The sequence below is a fragment of the Sus scrofa genome, chromosome 13, assembly GCF_054392235.1.
Source record: "Sus scrofa isolate SSC_HxYL_T2T_F1_AM1 chromosome 13, Sscrofa_HxYL_maternal_Yorkshire_Landrace_v2.0, whole genome shotgun sequence".
Lineage (NCBI taxonomy): Eukaryota > Metazoa > Chordata > Mammalia > Artiodactyla > Suidae > Sus > Sus scrofa.
This window is the reverse complement of record NC_139395.1, coordinates 45614950-45634726: the sequence shown is the minus strand read 5'-3', so window position 1 is coordinate 45634726 and position 19777 is coordinate 45614950. Positions and strand designations below refer to the sequence as shown.

At 44.4% G+C, this 19777-nt stretch overlaps 1 protein-coding gene across 13 annotated transcripts in view; it reads left to right on the top strand.

Moving 5' to 3' along the window:
- The window catches only part of CDC25A (cell division cycle 25A), a 41879-nt gene that overhangs the window by 8758 nt on the left and 13344 nt on the right, over nucleotides 1–19777 (top strand). For 12 of the 13 annotated variants that reach the window (XR_014823106.1, XR_014823108.1, XR_014823104.1 and 9 more), the window contains 8 exons: nucleotides 4877–5011; nucleotides 5519–5593; nucleotides 7962–8135; nucleotides 13391–13489; nucleotides 15426–15488; nucleotides 15584–15682; nucleotides 16718–16848; nucleotides 19511–19622. Coding sequence is in view for 5 of the 13 variants with exons in the window: in XM_021081937.2 (XP_020937596.1) it covers nucleotides 4877–5011; nucleotides 5519–5593; nucleotides 7962–8135; nucleotides 13391–13489; nucleotides 15426–15488; nucleotides 15584–15682; nucleotides 16718–16848; nucleotides 19511–19622 (888 nt within the window). In the remaining 8 variants the exon portion in view is untranslated. Of the gene's footprint in view, nucleotides 1–3468; nucleotides 3543–4050; nucleotides 5012–5518; nucleotides 5594–7961; nucleotides 8136–13390; nucleotides 13490–15425; nucleotides 15489–15583; nucleotides 15683–16717; nucleotides 16849–19510; nucleotides 19623–19777 lie in introns of those variants that run through there. The other variant, XM_084988320.1, reaches the window with a different exon arrangement.

Genomic DNA, 19777 nt, shown 5'->3' with positions numbered 1-19777 from the left:
TATGCACTAGAGAGGGCCAACTTGAGCAAAATGACTACATTCGGTTTCCAAGTTTTCCTGGGAACTGGTGTCTGAAAAATGCAGCTTTCTGAATTTCCCTAGAGCACAGCAGGTTAAGAATGCATTGTTGTCACTGCAGTGGCTCAGGTCTCTGCCGTGGTGTGGCTTTGATCCCTGGTCCAGGAACCTCCACATGCCATGAGGGAGGTTTTATCCCCAGCCCTAAACAGTATGTTCAAGTATCTGGTGTTGCTGCAGCTGTGGCGTTAAGTTGCAACTGCGGCTCAGATCTCATCTCTGGCCAGGGAACTCCATATGCTGAGGGGTGGCCAAAAATTTTAAAGAGAGAATGAAACACCTTTGCAGTCTGACTTATGGTCTGAGGTTTAGCTTCAGCCAGTATCTCTGTTTGAGATGTACTGTATGAACCAATATATGTTCTGTCTAGCATTCGCACAAAGCACTTTAATGTTTTCTTGTCTTTAATCTTCATGAGCTTATGTAGTAGCTGGAATTACTCCACTTTACAAATTAGGAAAGTGTGTCCAGGGAGATTGAGTGACTTGCCAAAGGGTATGAATATAGAGAAGACCAGAGCTAAACAATCTGATTCAGAAATACATGTATTCTCAAGTACAAGTACATGAGAGCTGTGTATCTAAAACCAAATGCCTCTAGTGTGCACTTGAAGATCACAGCCCCCAGGGTTTCCCGTGATCACTTGGCCATCCATAATTTAGGTGCTGAGGATACAAACTGAAAGAAAGCCAGTGCTAATCTCAGTGGTTTGGCTTTTGATCATGTCAGAGGGTATTTCTTTTGTATCCTTGCTTTTAGTCTCTAGGTACCATCTGTCTTTCCTCTTGATGGCTTCTTGGTGTAGGAATCATGGTAGGTCCTATCCAGAGATTTGTCTGTCATTTTCTTTCTTTCTTTCTTTCTTTTTTTTTTCATCTTTTATCTTTTTAGGGCCACACCGGCAGCATATGGAGGTTCCCAGGCTAGGGGTCTAATCAGAGCTGTAGCCGCCAGCCTACTCCACAGCCACAGCCACTCAGGAGCCAAGCCAGGTCTGCAACCTACACCACAGCTCATGGCAACACCGGATCCTTAACCCACTGAGCGAGGCCAGGGGTCGAACCTGCAACTTCATGGTTCCTAGTTGGATTCATTAATCCCTGAGCCACGACGGGAACTCCTGTCATTTTCTATGGCACATCAGCACCTGGGGATTCCCAGAACCTGGGTTACAAAAATTGGTATCATACTATAATGTGAGCCTTTAGTGGGTGCTACCCTATGATACAAATTACCTGCTCCTAGGCTCTGCTGGCTGAACAACTGCCAATATGCCCATGACTTGCTCAAGTGCACTAGTGGAGGATCAGAGACAGCCCAGAACTTGTTTTATACAGTGTGGCGCAGCTAGTAAGGCCAGAGTAGGTCAGCTGCACAGAGGACCCTAGGTGAGGTATCTTCCTAGAAAGCCAGAGGGCCACTTGAGGATTAATGCATTCATACTTCAGAAATATTGGAACCTTTTTTTAAGTTTTAAAATTTTTATTGAAAAACAATTTACCATGACATTCCTATACCACAAACATAACTCAGGACTCTAAATAACCAACAGAAGTATACAAAGCCTATCCTTAAAATATCTTTGGAGCTCTTAAACATATAGGCCCACGAGGATAGAGTTGAGTAACTTAAAAATGTTAGTCCTTGGTCACACAGACTATATGGTAATTAATAAAGAGGTGCCTTTTAGCATTAGACTGCTAACTGGGAGGGGGAGGTAAAGGTGGGCCAGTGTACTCTTTTCAAAATGAAAAAGAATTTAATTTGAGGATTAAACCCAGGTTTCAAAATCACATAGCTATCTATAATCTTAGGGTCTGGATTTGCTTCATCTCTTTAGGTAACTCCCCTAGTCAGTCCCCCTCCCCAGGGACTTAAAAACACTGGCACAAGACAGTAAATACCAGATTTAAATGAGGTTGTATTTGGGAGGTTAAAAAAGTGTTTAAAATCAAATTTATCTGAAATTTCCAATTACATTTTCTGTATTCAAATGTGGTGGACGGATTCGATTTTTCCCCCTCCCACCCCAATGTGCCAAACCAAAATTTGGCACACATTCATTCATCCACAGACTACTCCAAGCATCAGCCAGGAGCAACATTTCTAACAGTCAAATCATGAACCCCTGAAAATAGGGGGGAAAACCCTGATTCTTAACAATAGAGGCACCAAATAGGCCACTATAATAAGAATTGAGGTAACAGTAAAAGACCTTTTTTGTTTCACAGACTGCTACATGTCACAACTTCTCAAATTGGCATTTTCTCTCAATATTAAATAACCTGACTGGGAGTTCCCGTCGTGGCGCAGTGGTTAACGAATCCGACTAGGAACCATGAGGTTGTGGGTTCGGTCCCTGCCCTTGCTCAGTGGGTTAACGATCCGGCGTTGCCATGAGCTGTGGTGTAGGTTGCAGACGCGGCTCAGATCCCGCGTTGCTGTGGCTCTGGCATAGGCCGGTGGCTACAGCTCCGATTCAACCCCTAGCCTGGGAACCTCCATATGCCGCGGGAACGGCCCAAGAACCAAGAAATAGCAACAACAACAACAAAAAAGACAAAAGACAAAAATAAATAAATAAATAAATACTCTAAAAGAAAAATAAAATAAATAAATAAATAAATAAATAACCTGACTGGCTTAAAAAAAAGAAATAACTCAATAAACACAAGTTAGTGAAACAGATATATCATTAGGGGAATCTTCCATTTGACTCTTGAATTTCAAGTAAAATGACATCGTTGCACAATTATTTACCATAAACATGAAGGATTTCTAAGAAGATGTGCTTATTTTTGGGAATTCATTTTTTCATTAGTCCCCATAAACTACAGTAACCTAAAATTTTGACCTAGACATGAGCTGTTTAATGACTCTTAGCCAGTAGCACGTGCTAGTTGTGTTGATTATTAAGGTAACATTTAAAATGAAGGGGCTGGAGTTCCCGTCGTGGCGCAGTGGTTAACAAATCCGACTAGGAACCATGAGGTTGCGGGTTCGGTCCCTGCCCTTGCTCAGTGGGTTAACGATCCAGTGTTGCCGTGAGCTGTGGTGTAGGTTGCAGACGCATCTCGGATCCCGAGTTGCTGTGGCTCTGGCGTAGGCCGGTGGCTACAGCTCCGATTCAACCCCTAGCCTGGGAATCTCCATATGCCGTGGGAGCGGCCCAAGAAATAGCAACAACAACAACAACAAAAAGACAAAAAATAAATAAATAAATAAAATAAAATGAAGGGGCTGGCTGCAGCAGGTATTTATAGACTTGCTTATGCCATCTTGCATTGCCATCTGTGTACCTTGACTAAAGATATGCCACTAATTGCCAGATTTCCCTAGTTTGGTGTCTATAACATGAATATAATTTTTGCATTGTAAGGTTTTTTTGAGTTTTTTTTTTTTTTTTTTTTTTTTTTTTTTTTGCCTTTTCTAGGGCCGCTCCCGCGAGGCACGGAGGCTCCCAGGCTAGGGGTCTAATTGGAGCTGTAGCCACTGGCCTACGCCAAGGCCACAGCAACTCGGGATCCAAGCCATGTCTGCAACCTGTACCACAGCTCATGGCAACGCCGGATCCTTAACCCACTGAGCAAGGCCAGGGAGCGAACCCACAACCTCATCGTTCCTAGTGAGATTCATTAACCACTGAGCCATGACGGGAACTCCCTGCAATGTCAGTTTTTGTGATACATCTAAATGAAATCATCCTACTTAAGGATTTTGTTTGTGAAACTTACATTGGGACCACCTGTTGCTGTGGGAGAAAAAAAAAATCTTTGAACTTTTTTCCTGCCTTTAGAAAGTAAAAATAGCATTGCCTAATGAGACATATTCTACTTTTACTCTCTAGGGAGAGCATAGTGGGAAGAAAAACTTGGACTTTGTAGTCAAACAAATGAGCTCTGTGATCTTGGAGATCTCTTTTTTTTTTTTTGGCTTTTTAGGTCCGCACCCACAGCATATGGAGGTTCCCAGGCTAGGGGTTGAATCGAAGCTACACCTGCCAGCCACAGCCACAGCAATGCAGCATCGAAGATGTCTCTTCGACCTATACCACAGCTCACAGCAATGCCAAATTCTTAACCCACTGAGCGACGCCAGGAGTCGAACCTGCAACCTCATGGTTCCTAGCCAGATTAGTTTCCTCAGTGCCACAACTGGAACTCCTTTGGTAACCTTTCTTAAGCATGGATTGCCTGATTTGTTAAATAAAAAGGAAAGAATTAACTACCCTTAGTCTGTTGTGAGGCTTAAATTGGATTATACTATAAGGATTATATCATAGTGTGTGGCACGATAATTCCTCAGTAAAAACAGAGCAGCTGTCATTTAAATTCCAGGGCCAAAGAACTAGGATGAACTTTCTAGAACCAAGTCTCCCTTTATCTCCTTCTGTCAGAACTGGTGTTACAGAAGCATTCTCCGGTCCATTTTATTGTCTCCACAGAGTCTTGGTATCATCACCGTTCTTCATTTCAAATTATCACAACCCTCATATTGATCCATGTTCACTAGTTATAATCCTCAGACAAAACCAACCTTGCCCTTCATGAGAGGTAGCCCCAGATTCCACTGTAAGATGAATTGCTTCTGAGAAGAATTTTATGAAGAGGGCTACTTAGCCTAACTGAACTGGGTGGACATCAAATCACTTACAATCTTAGGTTTCTTTCTTTTTTGTTTTAAAGTTGCTAAAACTTACTACAACAAATATAGTATGTTTTCCTCTTAAAAACTAGTGACCTATCCAAGGAAATCAGAGTTGACCATTTATTAACAAGCCATGAATTCTGCTTTGTAGCTTTCCTCAAATGAAAGAGATGGCGGTGAACCAGGGAATTTCATTCCTTTTTTTATGCCCCAGTCACCTGTGACTGCCACTTTGTCTGATGAGGATGATGGCTTCATGGATCTTCTGGATGGAGAGAATCTGAAGGTAATCTGTGTGTGTGTCTTCCTATGCATTTTATTAACTATGTCCTGGAGAGAAGTCATCTGAAAAAGAACAGTGGTTCCCCAGGACTTGAGTTGGCTGATAATTTTGTTCATTTGGTGGGAATTTATTGAGACTTTGCTTCTTGTCTGATTAAATCTTACGGAGGACTTCAAAAGAAGACACCCATGTGATCCTTTTTACCTTGAAGGAGCTGCTAATCATGCAAGAGACATGAAAGAACAGTGGGAGAATAGCTGCCACAGGGTATAAGCTGAGGAGACAGGTTGCCTCCTTACTCCCCTCAGGGGCATGCCTTAGCTCTGTTCAGATATCATCGGAACTGTTAAGTGTTACTCTCTTCTGACCTTAAAATGCTGGGCAGAGGGGAAGAGGGTGAACACTAGATGCTCCCTATCCAGGCTTTAATGGTATTCCTCAGGCAGAATTCTAAAGTAAACTAATGTTGGTCTCTACTGGACCTTTGTGACACAGTTTTTCTTTGTTTAGAATGATGAAGAAACCCCATCCTGCATGGCGAGCCTCTGGACAGCCCCCCTTGTCATGAGAAGAACTACAAACCTGGTAGGTTCTGGTGTGTCATAGGGAGCCATAGGAATCAAAATTGTTTCATTTGAGAGTCTGTCTTTGGGTCTATGGCCTCTCCCTTGACTGGTGTTTTCAGGTGTTAATGCACACTGTTTTTTCAAGGTTTTTGGTGTTCATTGGTACATGTGGAAGTCTGGGTAATGTACATGGATGCAGCTCTTGTTTTTATGATTTCTAGCTCATCCCAGTGATTCTTGGTCAGTTAATGTCTTTTCTATACAACTGTGATGTTTCCATTAACTTCTGGTTAAGATTACCAGGTAATATCTGGGAAATACCTGCCAAATTGAACTTAAGAGGCTCATTTATTCTCTTAAACTCTGTCAGCTGTGTCATTTTAGATCTTAATTGACAGTTTACTAGTGAGCAGTTTGTAGCTAACAAGGAATTTGATCTGAGGCAGCAGAAAGAGACAGACTTTTGTTGCAGGCACTATCCATACCCACTCAGCCCCCGCCACCATGGCCCTGCAGCAGACAGCACCACCCTCCTTAGGAGTATTGACTGCAAAACTCTGGCCCAGAGCAGAAAAGGGCGATGCCAGCCCTGGCCTGTTCTGATTAGGAAGGAGAGAACACTCTGGACTGCCATATTTTTTTACTTTGCACTGCTCAGAGAATGGGGAGTGGCTGGAGCACATTCAGAGAACACTCAGTAGAATGAGGAGACTCAGACTGTGATAGCTATTATGGACAGAAAGGGTTCTTTTGAAGAGGAATTAATTAGTCGTAAATGAAGAAAAAAGAACAACCAGGTTTGGATTAAAGAACTTTAGCAGAGCTATGTGGTGGCCACTGTAGGAGCAGGCTAGGTTCCTGCAGCTGTTCCTTTTTGAGCCAATAAGATACGGCAAGAAAAGAAAGGCTGGGTGGTCTTCCAGTAAGGGAGGTTGTGAAAGTTAAACCAGTTAGGGGTTTGAGATTCCACACAGTGACAGCTATTGAGGGTTCCTGACATTCCCACCTGTGGATGCAGGTATGGATGGCCTGGGGCTGTGGCCCTGAATGAGGCAGAGTTAATAGGCCAGACCTTGGTTAGCGTCAAGACACACCTCCCAGAATTCCCATTGTGGCTAGCAGAAACAAATCAACTAGTATCCATGAGGATGCCGGTTCCATCCCTGGCCTCGCCCAGTGGGTCAGAGATCCAGCGTTGCTAGCCTGGCAACCTCCATATACCACAGGTGCGGCTCTAAAAAGAAAAAAAGAAAAAAAAAGGGAAAATCCTTGGTCTCTGCACAAGCCAATGAGAAAGTGACATACCCACTGGAGACTATCAGGATCCTTTCAAAAAAGAGGCAACATTGAAAATTTAGGGTCAGCTTGAAAAGGGGTCTGAAAGGACATTCTTCCCAAAAGGAAGGGCTGGACCAGTGCACACTGAGTTGTGAATGGACTGAGATGAGTTTAGAGAGCTGAAGTCAGACTGTCTCTTCCACTAGTCAGGTTGGCTGCCCTCACACTCTGAGAAATTAGTCTTTAAAAGGCCAAGTGGGGTTTCCCTGGTGGCCTAGCAGTTAAGGATTCTTTGTTGCCACTGCTGTGGCTTGTGTTCAGTCCCTGGGCCAGAAATTTCCACATGTCGCAGGTGCAGCCAAAACAAAACTAAAAAAAATTACTGTGGTACATCTTGTATTTCCTTTGGCTTTGTAAATCTTTTATTGATTGACTGATTGTTTGATTGTGGGTTTTTTTTTTTTTTAAGGACCGTACCCACGCATGTGGCGATTCCCAGGCTGGGGTCGAATCGGAGCTGTGTCTGCTGGCCTACACCGGAGCCACAACAATGCCAGATCCTTAACCTACTGAGTGAGGCCAGGGATCAAACCCGAAATTTCATGGTTCCTAGTTGGATTCATTTCTGCTGCACCACAATGGGAACTCTGAGAAGGACTTTTGAACACAGTTTTGGAGGCACTCCTGCCCACTGTAAACTTAAGACTTTTTTTGTCACTTTAACTGGCTCTAATTTATAGTATAATCCAGCTACCTCACACCTTTTCTGGATTTAGGTAGAGTGTTAAACTATCAAGCTGCTCTAGCAAGGTGCAAGTAATAAACTAGAGGGGAAGAAGAAGCCAAAAATGTGTTCCTGGCTAAAAGGTAACAGTTGTTTGACTCTTAGGACCTCGTGCAGACATTAAGTCTTTTGAGGGTATGGATAGTCTTTCTCATTTCCATAGGATGTCAGATTTAGAACATGTTCATCGAGCACCAGTGGACAGTGTCTGTTTCCTAATTTGGGATGGATTAATCTAAAGCATCCCTGGAAGCCTTTGGTCTATTTTCTACCATTCAAGAGAGTGGATTTTAATGAAAGATGGGTCTCTCTTGTTACACCTAAGGGCAGTCGATGCAAGCTGTTTGACTCCCCGTCCATGTGTAACTCCACCATCCGGTCAATGTTGAAAAGACCAGATCGATCACAGGAGGAGTCCCCATGTGGAAACAGGAAGCGGAGGAAGAGCGTGGCTGGGGCCAGTCCAGAAGAGGCAGCTAGTCCAGAGAAGCCTCAGGAGGTTAGTTCTGCAGATTCCTTTTTGTTCAAAGACTATGATATTATATCTTTCAGTTCTGAAATTCTCATTTGGTTCTTCTTTTTCTTTGCTGAGACTTGATGGTTTTCTCATTTGTTTCAGCCATACTTCTAATTGCCTGTTGAAGCAGTTTTTGATGGTTACTTTAAAAATCCTATCAGAGGGAGTTCTGTTGTATCTCAGTGGTAACAAACCCAACTGGTATCCATGAGGACACAGGTTCCATCCCTGGCCCTGCTCAGTGGGTTAAGGATCTGGTGTTGCCGTGTCTGTGATGTAAGCTGGTAGCTCTGATTCGATTCGAAGAACTTCCATATGCCAAGGGCGTGGCCCTAAAAAGAATAAAATAAAGTCCTGTCAGATAATTCCAGTATCTGTGTATTGGTTGTGAGTTTCCGTTGATTGTCTTTTCTTATTCAAGCTTTAATTTTCCTGGTTCTTGGTATGACAAGTGATTTCTCAAGTCTTATCTGTATACTCTGGGTGTTGAGACTATGTAAAACTTGTTTTAGTAGTCCTCTCGTACTGCGGGGGGGTGGTGGTGGAAGTTTAGGTTCCCCAGCACAACCTCCCTTGGTACACCACTTAGGGTGAGAGCAGGCTTCATGACTGCTGGGCAAGAGTGGGAGTTGATTTTTTTTTGTCTTTTTGCCATTTTCTTGGGCCGCTCCCACGGCATATGGAGTTCCCAGGCTAGGGGTCTAATCGGAGGCGTAGCCACCAGCCTACACCAGAGCCACAGCAACGTGGGATCCAAGCCGCATCTGCGATCTACACCACCGCTCACGGCAACGCCGGATCCTTAACTCACTGAGCAAGGCCAGGGACCGAACCCGCAACCTCAAGGTTCCTAGTCAGTCGGATTCGTTAACCACTGAGCCACGACGGGAACTCCAAGAGTGGGAGTTTTGACTCCCTACTAGGCCTCCATCACCATGCTAGTAGAGATTGGGACCCTTTTTTTTTTTTTGTCTTTTTAGGGCCGCACCACCCACAGCATATGGAGGTTCCCAGGCTAGGGCTCTAATCGGAGCTGTTGCTGCCAGCCTATGCCACAGCCATAGCAATGCCAGATCTGAGCCATGTCTGCGACCTACACCACAGCTCATGGCAATGCTGGAACCTTAACCCACTGAATGAGGCCAGGGATCGAACCTGCAACCTCATGGTTCCTAGACAGATTTGTTTCTGCTCTGGCATGATGGGAACTCCAAGACTGGCACCCTTAATTACAGCCTGGCAAAGGTGGAAGTCTAAGCTCCCCCCTTGTTTATGGGCCGTGGAGTAGGGCTATAAATTTTTTTCATTGGTGTTTATTTTTAATTTTTCTTGTGTCCTAATCTATGTAGATCTATAAATTTTTAGGTTTGTCTCACAACTTTGTAGTGTTTTTCATTGTCAGTTAGCTCTGGGTATTTTAGCTATTTTATTTCCTTATGTGTACATTTTGACCACCTTTATACAGGCCCCCTCCCCTACTGCCTGCCTCTGGTAACTACAAATCTGATCTCTTGTTCTATGAATTTGATATTTGTGTTGGTGGTTGTGGTGGTGATTTGTATTGTGAGAAAGGTTTTTTTATTTTGTTTTTTTCTTTTTCATTTGTACCTGCAGCATATGGAAGTTCCCAGGGCAAGGATCAAATCTGAACTGCAGCTACGACCTATCCACAACTGTGGCAATGTCAGATCCTTAAACCATTGTGCCATGAGGGCGCTCCTGTATTGTATTATTTAAGCTTTTAAGTGATGTCATACAGCATTTGTCCTTTTCTGACTTGTTTCTCTTAGCATAATGCCCTCAAGGTCCATCCATGTTGTTGCAAATGGCAGGATGTCCTTTTTTTTATAGCTGAATGATAATCTATTATGTATGTATCACAACTTCATTATCCATTCATCTGTGGTTGAATACTTAGGTTACTTCCATGTCTTTAGCTCTTACAAAAAAGGTGTTCTAAACATGTGGGAGCAGGTATCTTTTTTAGGACCCCACCCTCGGCATATGGAAGTTTCCAGGCTAGGGGTTGAATCTTTGAGCTACAAGCTGCTGGCCTACATCACAGCTCATGGCAATACCAGATCCTTAACCCACTGAGCTAGGCCAGGGATCGAACACACATCCTCTTGGATACTAGTTGGGTTTGTTACCACTGAGCCACAACAGGAACTCCCAGATGTCTTTTTGACGTATTGTTTTCACTTCCTTTACATATTGCCCCAGAAGTGGAATTGCTGGATCATGTTAGTTCTATTTTTGATTTTTTAAGGAGTGTCCATACTGTTTTCCATAATGGTCACACCACTTGACAATCCCAGCAATATTGTACAAGGGTCCCCTTTTCTTCACATCCTTGTCAACACTTGTTTCTTCTCTTTTTTGATGGTGTTTTTTTGTTTGTTTTTTTTGTTTTGTTTTTTTGGCTGCTCCCGTAGCATGTGGAAGATCCCAGGACAGGGACTGAACATGCATCACAGCAGTAACCAGAGCCACTGCAGTGACAACCCACAGCACATGCTTAATGCATTGCTCCTTGTGAGTGTAATGTGATAGCTCATTGTAGTTGGATTGAATCCGCATCTTCATGGATATTAGTCAGGCTCTTAACCTGCTGAGCCACAACAGGAACTCCCAATCATTTGTCTTAATGAACAGAAGCTTTTCAGTTTGATTTTCTTGCTATACTTTAGGTATCAAATCCAAAAAAATCATTGCAAGACCCATGTCAGGGAACTTTTTTCCTGTGTATTCTCCTAGGAGTTTTTCGGTTTTCAGTCTCCTTTAATCCATTTTGAGTTCCTTTTATGAGTAAGTTAGGGATCTAGTTTCATTCTTTCACATGCGAATATTCCATTTCCCCAGCCCTATTTATTAAAAAGATTTATCTTCTCTTCATAGAGTATCCTTGGCTCCCTTGTCAAATACTAGTTAATGATATTTGTACAATTTTGGGAGGGTAAACATGCACTTTCATTTCTTGTGGAATTGTTGGGTCATAGGCTAAGCATGTTGCTTATTAGCTTTAGTAGACACTGCCATATAGTTTTCCAAAGTGGTTTTCCAGTCAGCCCTCCATATCTGGAGGTTCTAGATCCAGATTCAAACAACTTTGGAACCCAAGGTCATTGAGCACTGACTCTACCACACACTATTTTATGTAAGCATTCTTTTTTTTTTTTTTTTTTTTTTTTTTTTTGCCTTTTCTAGGGCCGCACCCGCACGGCACATGGAAGTTCCCAGGCTAGGAGTCTAATCGGAGATGTAGCCGCCGGCCTACGCCAGAGCCACAGCAACGTGGGATCCAAGCCTCACCTGCGACCCACACCAAAGCTCACGGCAACACTGGATCCTTAACCCACTGAGCAAGGCCAGGGATCCAACCCGAAACCTCATGGTTCCTAGTCGGATTCGTTAAACACTGAGCCATGATGGGAACTCCTATTTTATGTAAGCATTCTTGAGGGTCTTAAAGCCAGTCTTTCATGGATACCAAGGGACACCTGTACTCACAACAGTGTGTGAGAGTTCCAGTTCTTCCCTGTCCTTACCAATATCTGGTGTTGGTCATCCCTTTAATTTTAGCCATTCTGGTGAGTGCCTGGTGTCTGATTTTAATCTGCATTTCCTTGATAGTCATTTTTCTTGGTCCTAGATTTTCCTCTAGGTGTCACTAACCATGTTTCTAGCCCATATTTCTATTAGGTTGCCTCTTACTTCTAGGAATACTTTTTATAATCACAGACGAATCTTTCATTGAAATGAATGTACATCTGCCCACTCTGGCTTACCTGTTCTTGTTCTTTTTTTATTTTTATTTTTTGTCTTTTGTCTTTTTAGGGCCGCATCCGCGGCATATGAAGGTTCCCAGGCTAGGGGTCGAATGGGAACTGTAGCTGCCAGCCCACGCCAGAGCCAGTGCAACACCAGATCAGAATCTCGTCTGCAGCCTACACCACAGCTCACGGCAACACCCGATCCTTAACCCACTGAGCAAGGCCAGGGATCGAACCCGCAACCTCATGGTTCATAGTTGGATAACCACTGTGCCACAACGGGAACTCCATGTTCTTGTTCTTTTGATCAACAGAATTTCTTTTGCCCTTTTTTTTGCCTTTTCTAGGGCCGCTCCTGCAGCATATGGAGGTTCCCAGGCTACGGGTTGAATTGGAGCTGTAGCCACCAGCCTACACCAGAACCACAGCAACTTGGGATCCGAGCCGCCTCTGCAACCTACACCACAGCTCATGGCAATGCCGGATCCGTAACCCACTGAGCAAGGCCAGGGACCGAACCCACAACCTCATGGTTCCTAGTCAGATTCGCTAACCACTGCGCCACGACGGGAACTCCAGAATTTCTTAACTTTTTAACATGTTTCTGTTTATCAAGCACTTTTTGTGCACCAGGTAAGAAATCCTTACCTTGCATGATTAGCTCTTTTGATATGCCTTTTGAAATATGAGTGCTTCCTTGCTATTGTGACAGGGTGTTCCAGGGTTACCTTGTGCATTTCTTGTCCCAACCTAGAGTCAATCAGTTCTTCAAAAAGCCCTGGTTTCCTTTAGTGGAAAATACAGTTGACCCTTGAACAACATTGGTATAACTATAGTACTGCACAGTCCATGGTTGGTTGGATCCAGGGGTGCAAGATGGTGGTCCTGACTAACCCTGTGTTGTTGAACGGTCAGCCATCATATTTAGAGAGAACAGTGACCTAGGGGAGCTCACTGCACCCCTATAGCTTCTCAATGGATAGACCATATTCTTTCTTTCCTTTTTTTTTTTTTTAGGGCCACATTTGTGGCATGTGGAAGTTCCCAGGCTGCGGGTTGAATCCGAGCTGCAGCTGCCAGCCTGTGCCACCGCCACAGCCATGCAGGATCTGAGCCATGTCTGCGACCTATAGCAGTTAATGAAGCTGACTAGTATCCGTGAGGATGTGGGCTCGATCAGTGGGTTAAGGATCTGGTGTTGCCTGCCATGAGCTGTGGTTTAGGTTGCCAATGCAGCTCTGATCTGACGTTGCTGTGGCTATAGTATAGGCCGATTCAGCCTCTAGTCTGGGAACATCCATATGCTAAATGTGTGGCCCTTAAAGAAAAAAAGACAAAACTGCTTTATTTGCTTAATATAGATGTTACCATTTCAGTCTCCTCCTTTTGATGTGTTCTGGGTAAATGTTTTCATAACTTCTGTTCAGAAGCCTGGCCTCATTCTCCACCTTTGGCTTGTTACAGATTTTACATCAGTCTTTATCCCTGGCATCTTCTCCGAAAGGGACCATTGAGAACATTTTGGATAATGACCCAAGGGACCTTATAGGAGACTTCTCCAAGGTAATTGCAAGAAGAACTACTCTGTGATGCAGGATTGGAGGGTTACCTAGAAACTCTCCCTCAGGCTTCTTCCCTCCCTCTTTTAGGTGGCCCCTCAGCTATTCCCCCCTGCCCAGGGACACAGTTTGAAATTTCTTTAAGATAAGGAAACAAACTTGTAATCAGGTGTATCTTGGTCTCTGTGGGACTGTAGACCTTACTGGTACTGATCAGAGGTTTCTAGTAAGGAGCCATCCACCAGCCACCTTGACCTCAACCCAAAGACCAGGCTCTCTGGGAACTGTGTTTGTGATTATGAAAGTAGTGATGCAGATAAGTATAAAGAAACAGAAATAGACCTCTAGCCTCACTGTATATAAGTCTTTATATCAGAAGGTCACCTTAGAAGGTCCAGGATTGAGACTAAATCTCTCCATTTTTCAGAGGAGCAGGGCCCCCAGGGAGGTATAGAGGAAAGCCTGCTGACAGCTGGTATGGGTTGGCTGCCTTTGAGCTGTGGTGAAATAGAGGGAGGGACAGGGAAAGATGTCATTAGCTTGTTTAGCTGCATATGACTTGAAGGTTCCCAGACCAGACTCCTCTGCACTAACATTGCTAACACTTATTGAAGCATGTATTATGTGTAAGGCAAAGATTCCAAAAATGAGGCAGTTCCTTCCCACAAAACACTGAACATGTGGTCAGTAAGACATGTCAGGTGGCCATGAACCACATGTATCACAAGGTAACTTGAAGTAAACATTAGTGTAACACAAGCAGCAGACTGAAGAATGAGAGGAGGGGTTGTCTCAGCCCAGCAACTGGGGGAGGTTTCAATCCGGGCTAGATATTTCAGCCAGGTGGGAGAGATAAGTGAGTTAAAAATAGAAGACAGATGCAGTCTGAAGGGAAGAGCAAACAAAGACTTGGGTGTGGTATGTCCTTGTTGGTAGAAGCTTGCACTTGACCTAAAGCTGTTGGTTATGTTTGTCATAATGATCTTGCACACGGCCACAGGGATGGGTGAGCCTTGAGTGCACCAGTCACCCTAATGAGTAATGCTGAGGTGCTTGTCTTCCCCTTCAAGGCTGGGTTGGGTCTCACTCCTTCTACCTCAGTGTCTAGCACTGTGTTGGACATGGCAAATGCTCAGTAAACCAGGGAAGTTATTCTTGGCTGTGTCCTTTAAGTGCTGAGGTGAGGGTTCCTGACAAAAGCAGGAGAAAAAGGAAATCACCTGAGGTTTCTGTATTGCAGGCTGGCCTATTAGCTGGCTAACCTTGAACAAAGTGTCTGGCTTTGACATCTGGAAATGGGGATAATGTGCCTTAAAGGTCTGCGAAAGTTCAGTCAGGATGTTAATGAAGCACCTACACAAATAACCAACATGTACTATTAGATTATTTTTTTTTTGTTTATTTGTTCGTTTTCTTTCTTGTCTACCCCATGGTATATGGAGTTCCCAGGCCAGGGATCAGATCCAAGCCACAGTTATGACCTGAGCCACAGCTGTGGCAATGAATGGTGGAGCTTTAACCCACTGTGCCAGGCTGGGGACTGAACTGTGTCCCAGCACTGCAGAGATACCACCAATCCCATTGCACCACAGCGGGAATTCCAGTATTACCTTTTTTTTTTTTTTTTGGTCTTTTTGTCCTTTTAGGGCCGCACCTATGGCATATGGAGGTTCCCAGACTAGGGGTCCAATCAGAGCTGTAGCTGCTGGCCTACACCAGAGCCACAGCAATGCCAGATCCGAGCCCCGTCTTTGACTACACCACAGCTCGTGGCAACACCAGATCCTTAACCCACTGAGCGAGGCCAGGGATCAAACCCGCAACCTCATGGTTCCTAGTCGGATTCATTTCCGCTGTGCCATGACGGGAACTCCTCCAGTATTGCATTTTTAAGCTTTCAGATTTACTAAGTGTTTCTCTTCTCTCTCTCTTTTTTTAAGGGTTATCTCTTTCATACAGTTGCTGGGAAGCATCAGGATTTAAAATACATCTCTCCAGAAATTGTAAGCCATCCTTTTGGAACCTGCCACACATGGGGTATTGAAATCTCATTGTTCTTAGCAGCCAGGGTTAATTCTCCTCGGTTCTCTTTCCACAGATAGCATCTGTTTTGAACGGCAAGTTTGCCAACCTCATTAAAGAGTTCGTTATCATTGACTGCCGATACCCATATGAATATGAGGGCGGCCACATCAAGGTATGGATTCCTAAAACTTGCCAGTGAGTCCTCTTGTCATGGGAGCTATGGCAGCATTTCTGTGGGTGTTTTGTTTTTTAAAGGGGGAGGTAATGTTTGGCTGCTTATAAAGCTTATATGCTGGTTATCATAAGTGTACAGAGAGGCAGTGGTGGGAGTTCCCATTGTGGCACAGCAGAAACGAATCCAACTAGTATCAGTGAGGATGCAGGTGTGAGTGTGCAGCCCTAAAAAAGTAAAACATATGAAAAGAGGCAGTGGGCATGAAAGGCATCTGAGTCCTGGTACACAGAAAGAATGCTCCCTTGTCTGTACTAATCCCTACCACATGGCATAGCAAATGCTCCCTGTTTTGTCCCTTACGCCATCACCATCAGGGGCATTTCCAAATAGTGCCCACTAATTTCATGACTGAACATGAAGCCAGAGGAGAAGCCAGTCTTTGGCAACATGTCCCCATTTGTGCCACACCTAGTGATGCCTCATAAGTTTTAGAGTTAAGTTAAGTTGCCTGGTTAGGCCAGTGTTGGAACGCTTTTCCAGAAAGAAGATAATTGATTGTGCCATTTTAATCTTTTTTTTTTTTTTTTTTTTTTTTTTTGGGTCTCTTTAGCCTTTTCTAGGGCCGCTCCCACAGCATATGGAGATTTCCAGGCTAGGGGTTCAATCAGAGCTACAGCTGCTGGCCTACACCACAGCTCATGGCAACGCTGGATCCTCAACCCACTGAGCAAGGCCAGGGATCGAACCCGTAACCTCATGGTTCCTAGACAGATTTGTTAACCACTGCGCCACGATGGGAACTCCTGTGCCATTTTAATCTTTTAACCACTAAAATAGTGTTGAAATATGGTAAGGAGGTACTTTAATCACAGCGTTAATGTTTGCCACTGTCTTATGGCTGTGAAAGCCCCACATTTACCCCCCACATTTACAAATACCACTCCTAAAGCACATGTGGTCACAACGGAATTTGAGGTGCCCATTTGAATCATTACTGTAAATATGAGGTGAGAGTCTCTGGTGCCTTCACAGGGTGCAGTGAACTTGCATATGGAAGAAGAGGTTGAAGACTTCCTACTCAAGAAGCCCATCGTACCTACAGATGGCAAGCGTGTCATCGTGGTGTTCCACTGCGAGTTCTCTTCTGAGCGAGGCCCTCGCATGTGAGTGGGCTCTGGGACTTGGAGCACATCACAGGTCATTTACATGCCTTAGCCTATGCACATGGTGTGTAAATACATGGGGTTTTGTAAAGTATCAATTCATGTGTAGCAGATGTTCTCTCAAATTCTTACCTATTTAGCAGTCAGTTGATTTCATGAATAGCTTCCTGGAGTATAGTTCATAGGCTTAACCTAACAGTTTCTGTTGTGAAGGCTTTTCTGGTTTCCCCAGGGCAGCCTGTAATCCTGATATCTTGCCCATACAATATCTTTCATAGATCTGGGCTCTGCTTCATCACTCCCACTTCTGAGTTAGTCGTGGCTCACTGTTCAACCTTTCTTTATATTAAACTCTGGCTCTTCCAATTTCCCCTATTGTCTTTAGCTGTTCTCAGGCCACTGTTTTCAGGTGATATCCTTCAAGTACAATGTGGTTACTCTATGCAAATGCCAGAAAAGTGTGACATCCTCACAGTAAAACTTGATGTGACACTTTCAAACATTTGTGAAATCCATGTTTGCAAAGGAGTGGGTTATATTACCTTCACATTACTGCTACATTAGGGGTGAAAAAGAAATGCCACCACACACACACTCCCTCTCTCGCTCTCTGTCTCTCTCTCTCTCTTTTTTTTTTTTTTTTTTGGCCATTTGTTGGGCTGCTCCCGTGGCATATGGAGGTTCCCAGGCTAGGGGTCTAATCAGAGCTGTAGCCGCCAGCCTACACCAGAGCCACAGCAACGCCAGATCTGAGCCGTGTCTGCAACCTATAGCATAGCTCATGGCAACGCCGGATCCTTAACCCACTGAGCAAGGCCAGGGATCAAACCCACAACTTCATGGTTCCTAGTCGGATTCACTAAAACCACTGAGCCACGATGGGAACTCCTCTCTCTCTTTTATTAACAAGAATTTCTATTAGGGCTTTGGTGTGAAAGGCCCTGTTTTTGGGAAGGGTACATTTTATACCAAGATAAATGAAAATATAACTACAGTAAAACAACATTCACTTAAGATCCGAAATAATCATCTGGTACTCTTAATAGCATCCTTCCACATTCTCACTAATAGTAACTGGACTGGTGCCAAAAATATGGTGAGCAGTGAGTGATAGTTATGAAAAGTGGTGGTGGTGGGGGGGCAAACAGCCACCCATCCATTGTCCAGGTCCCTTCAGAAAGGACTGCCACACTGGACATGTCAGGGGCTATTGAAGCAATGAAGGTACAGCAGTGAGGGGACCTGCCCCCGGGGAAATCACAGTGGAGACGGAAGGTGGTAGTGACAGGTGCTGAGCAAATGGGGATAGAGGCGCAGGGAGCAATTCAGCTTCTCTAGGGAGGTCAGAGAGACTTCTCATTGGGCCAGATTCAAGGTTTTTTTTTTTTTTTTTTTTTTTTTGCTTTTTAGGCCCATACCTGCGGTATATGGAAGCTCCCAGGATAGGGGTCAAATCCGAGCTATAGCTGCCAGCCTGTGCTAGCACAGTGTGTCACAGCCACAGTAACTCAGGATCCTACACCACAGCTCATGGTAATGCTGGATCCCTGGTCCACTGAGCAAGGCCAGGGATTGAACCCTCATCCTCATGGATACTAGTTGGATTCGTTTCCACTGAGCCACAGCGAGAACTCCCAGGTTTAATTTCTTGTGCCATCTTTTTTTTGGAAGTAGTTGAAGCGCAGAAGGAACACATGCTTCCCCTGAATTCATCAAATTTCAATATTTTGCTAAATTTGCACACATATAACTCATAAAAATGTTTACAATACACTTGCATATGCACAACTACAAGAACTTGGTGTGTGTGACCATCTCTCCAAGTCCTTCAGCACCTATCTCCTAGAGATAAGGACTTTGCCCCACATTAGTCCAAAACCATAAATACATGAAGAGGTGGGCTTTCAGCGAGACCTAATGTTTATTCACAAGTGGAATTATTCACTTTGCACACTATTACTTCACATGTGCCAGGTACTGGGGAGAGTAGCAGTGGACAAAACAGACAAAACCCACTGTCTTCTAGGAGCTTACATTTCATCTTATCTGGGCAGGATATGTAAACTTGTGACATGTTAGAAGGTGCTAAGACCAGAGATGAACAGCAAGGGGACCACAGTGGCTGAGGCATCAGGGAAGCGGGGGATGACACATTGTAGGCACTGTGAGGACTCTAGCTTTTGTACTAAGAGTTGAAAAGGAAGGGGGCACCAGTGGATGAGGATATCTGTATTTAGTCCAGGTATAGGATACAAATAGTACCCTGAGGCAAGAGTCAAGTTTAGCCCATTTAAAAAAGCCACAGGAAGAAAAATGCCTTCCTAGGAGGTGAGGGAGAGACACTGGTTGAGGAGAAGGTGGAGAATGCAGTGAGAAGCATGCTGAGAGGCTGTCTCTGCTGATGGGGTGCTGGGTAGAAATCAGATGCTAGGGCTGCTCAACTTGGAAACTGGAAAGAGGCCCTCTACCTTCCAATACAAGGCTGTGAACACTTCCTAAAGATCACAGGTAGCCAGGAAATCCCAACTCGGCACTGTTTCGAAGAATGAACATAAGGTTGCAGAGACATGTGTAAGGAGCACTTAAACCACAAACAACCCACAAGTGCTGTTTTCTGAAACTGTAGAGCTAACCGTGCTCTGGCTTTCCGTCCCCTCTGTAGGTGCCGATACGTGAGAGAAAGAGATCGTCTTGGGAACGAGTACCCCAGACTCCATTACCCAGAGCTGTATGTCCTGAAGGGTGGATACAAGGAGTTCTTCCTGAAATGCCAGGTAAGATGGGCTCTCTGGAGGATGTGGCCCTCCCTCCCCTTGCCTAGGTTGGACAGTTAGACCTGGCTGGTGGTTACAGCTGTTTCTTCCCAGGGATTTGGGGATTTGCCCTGCACGTAGAAGGGCCCTAGAACCACTGACCAGAGCCTTGCAGC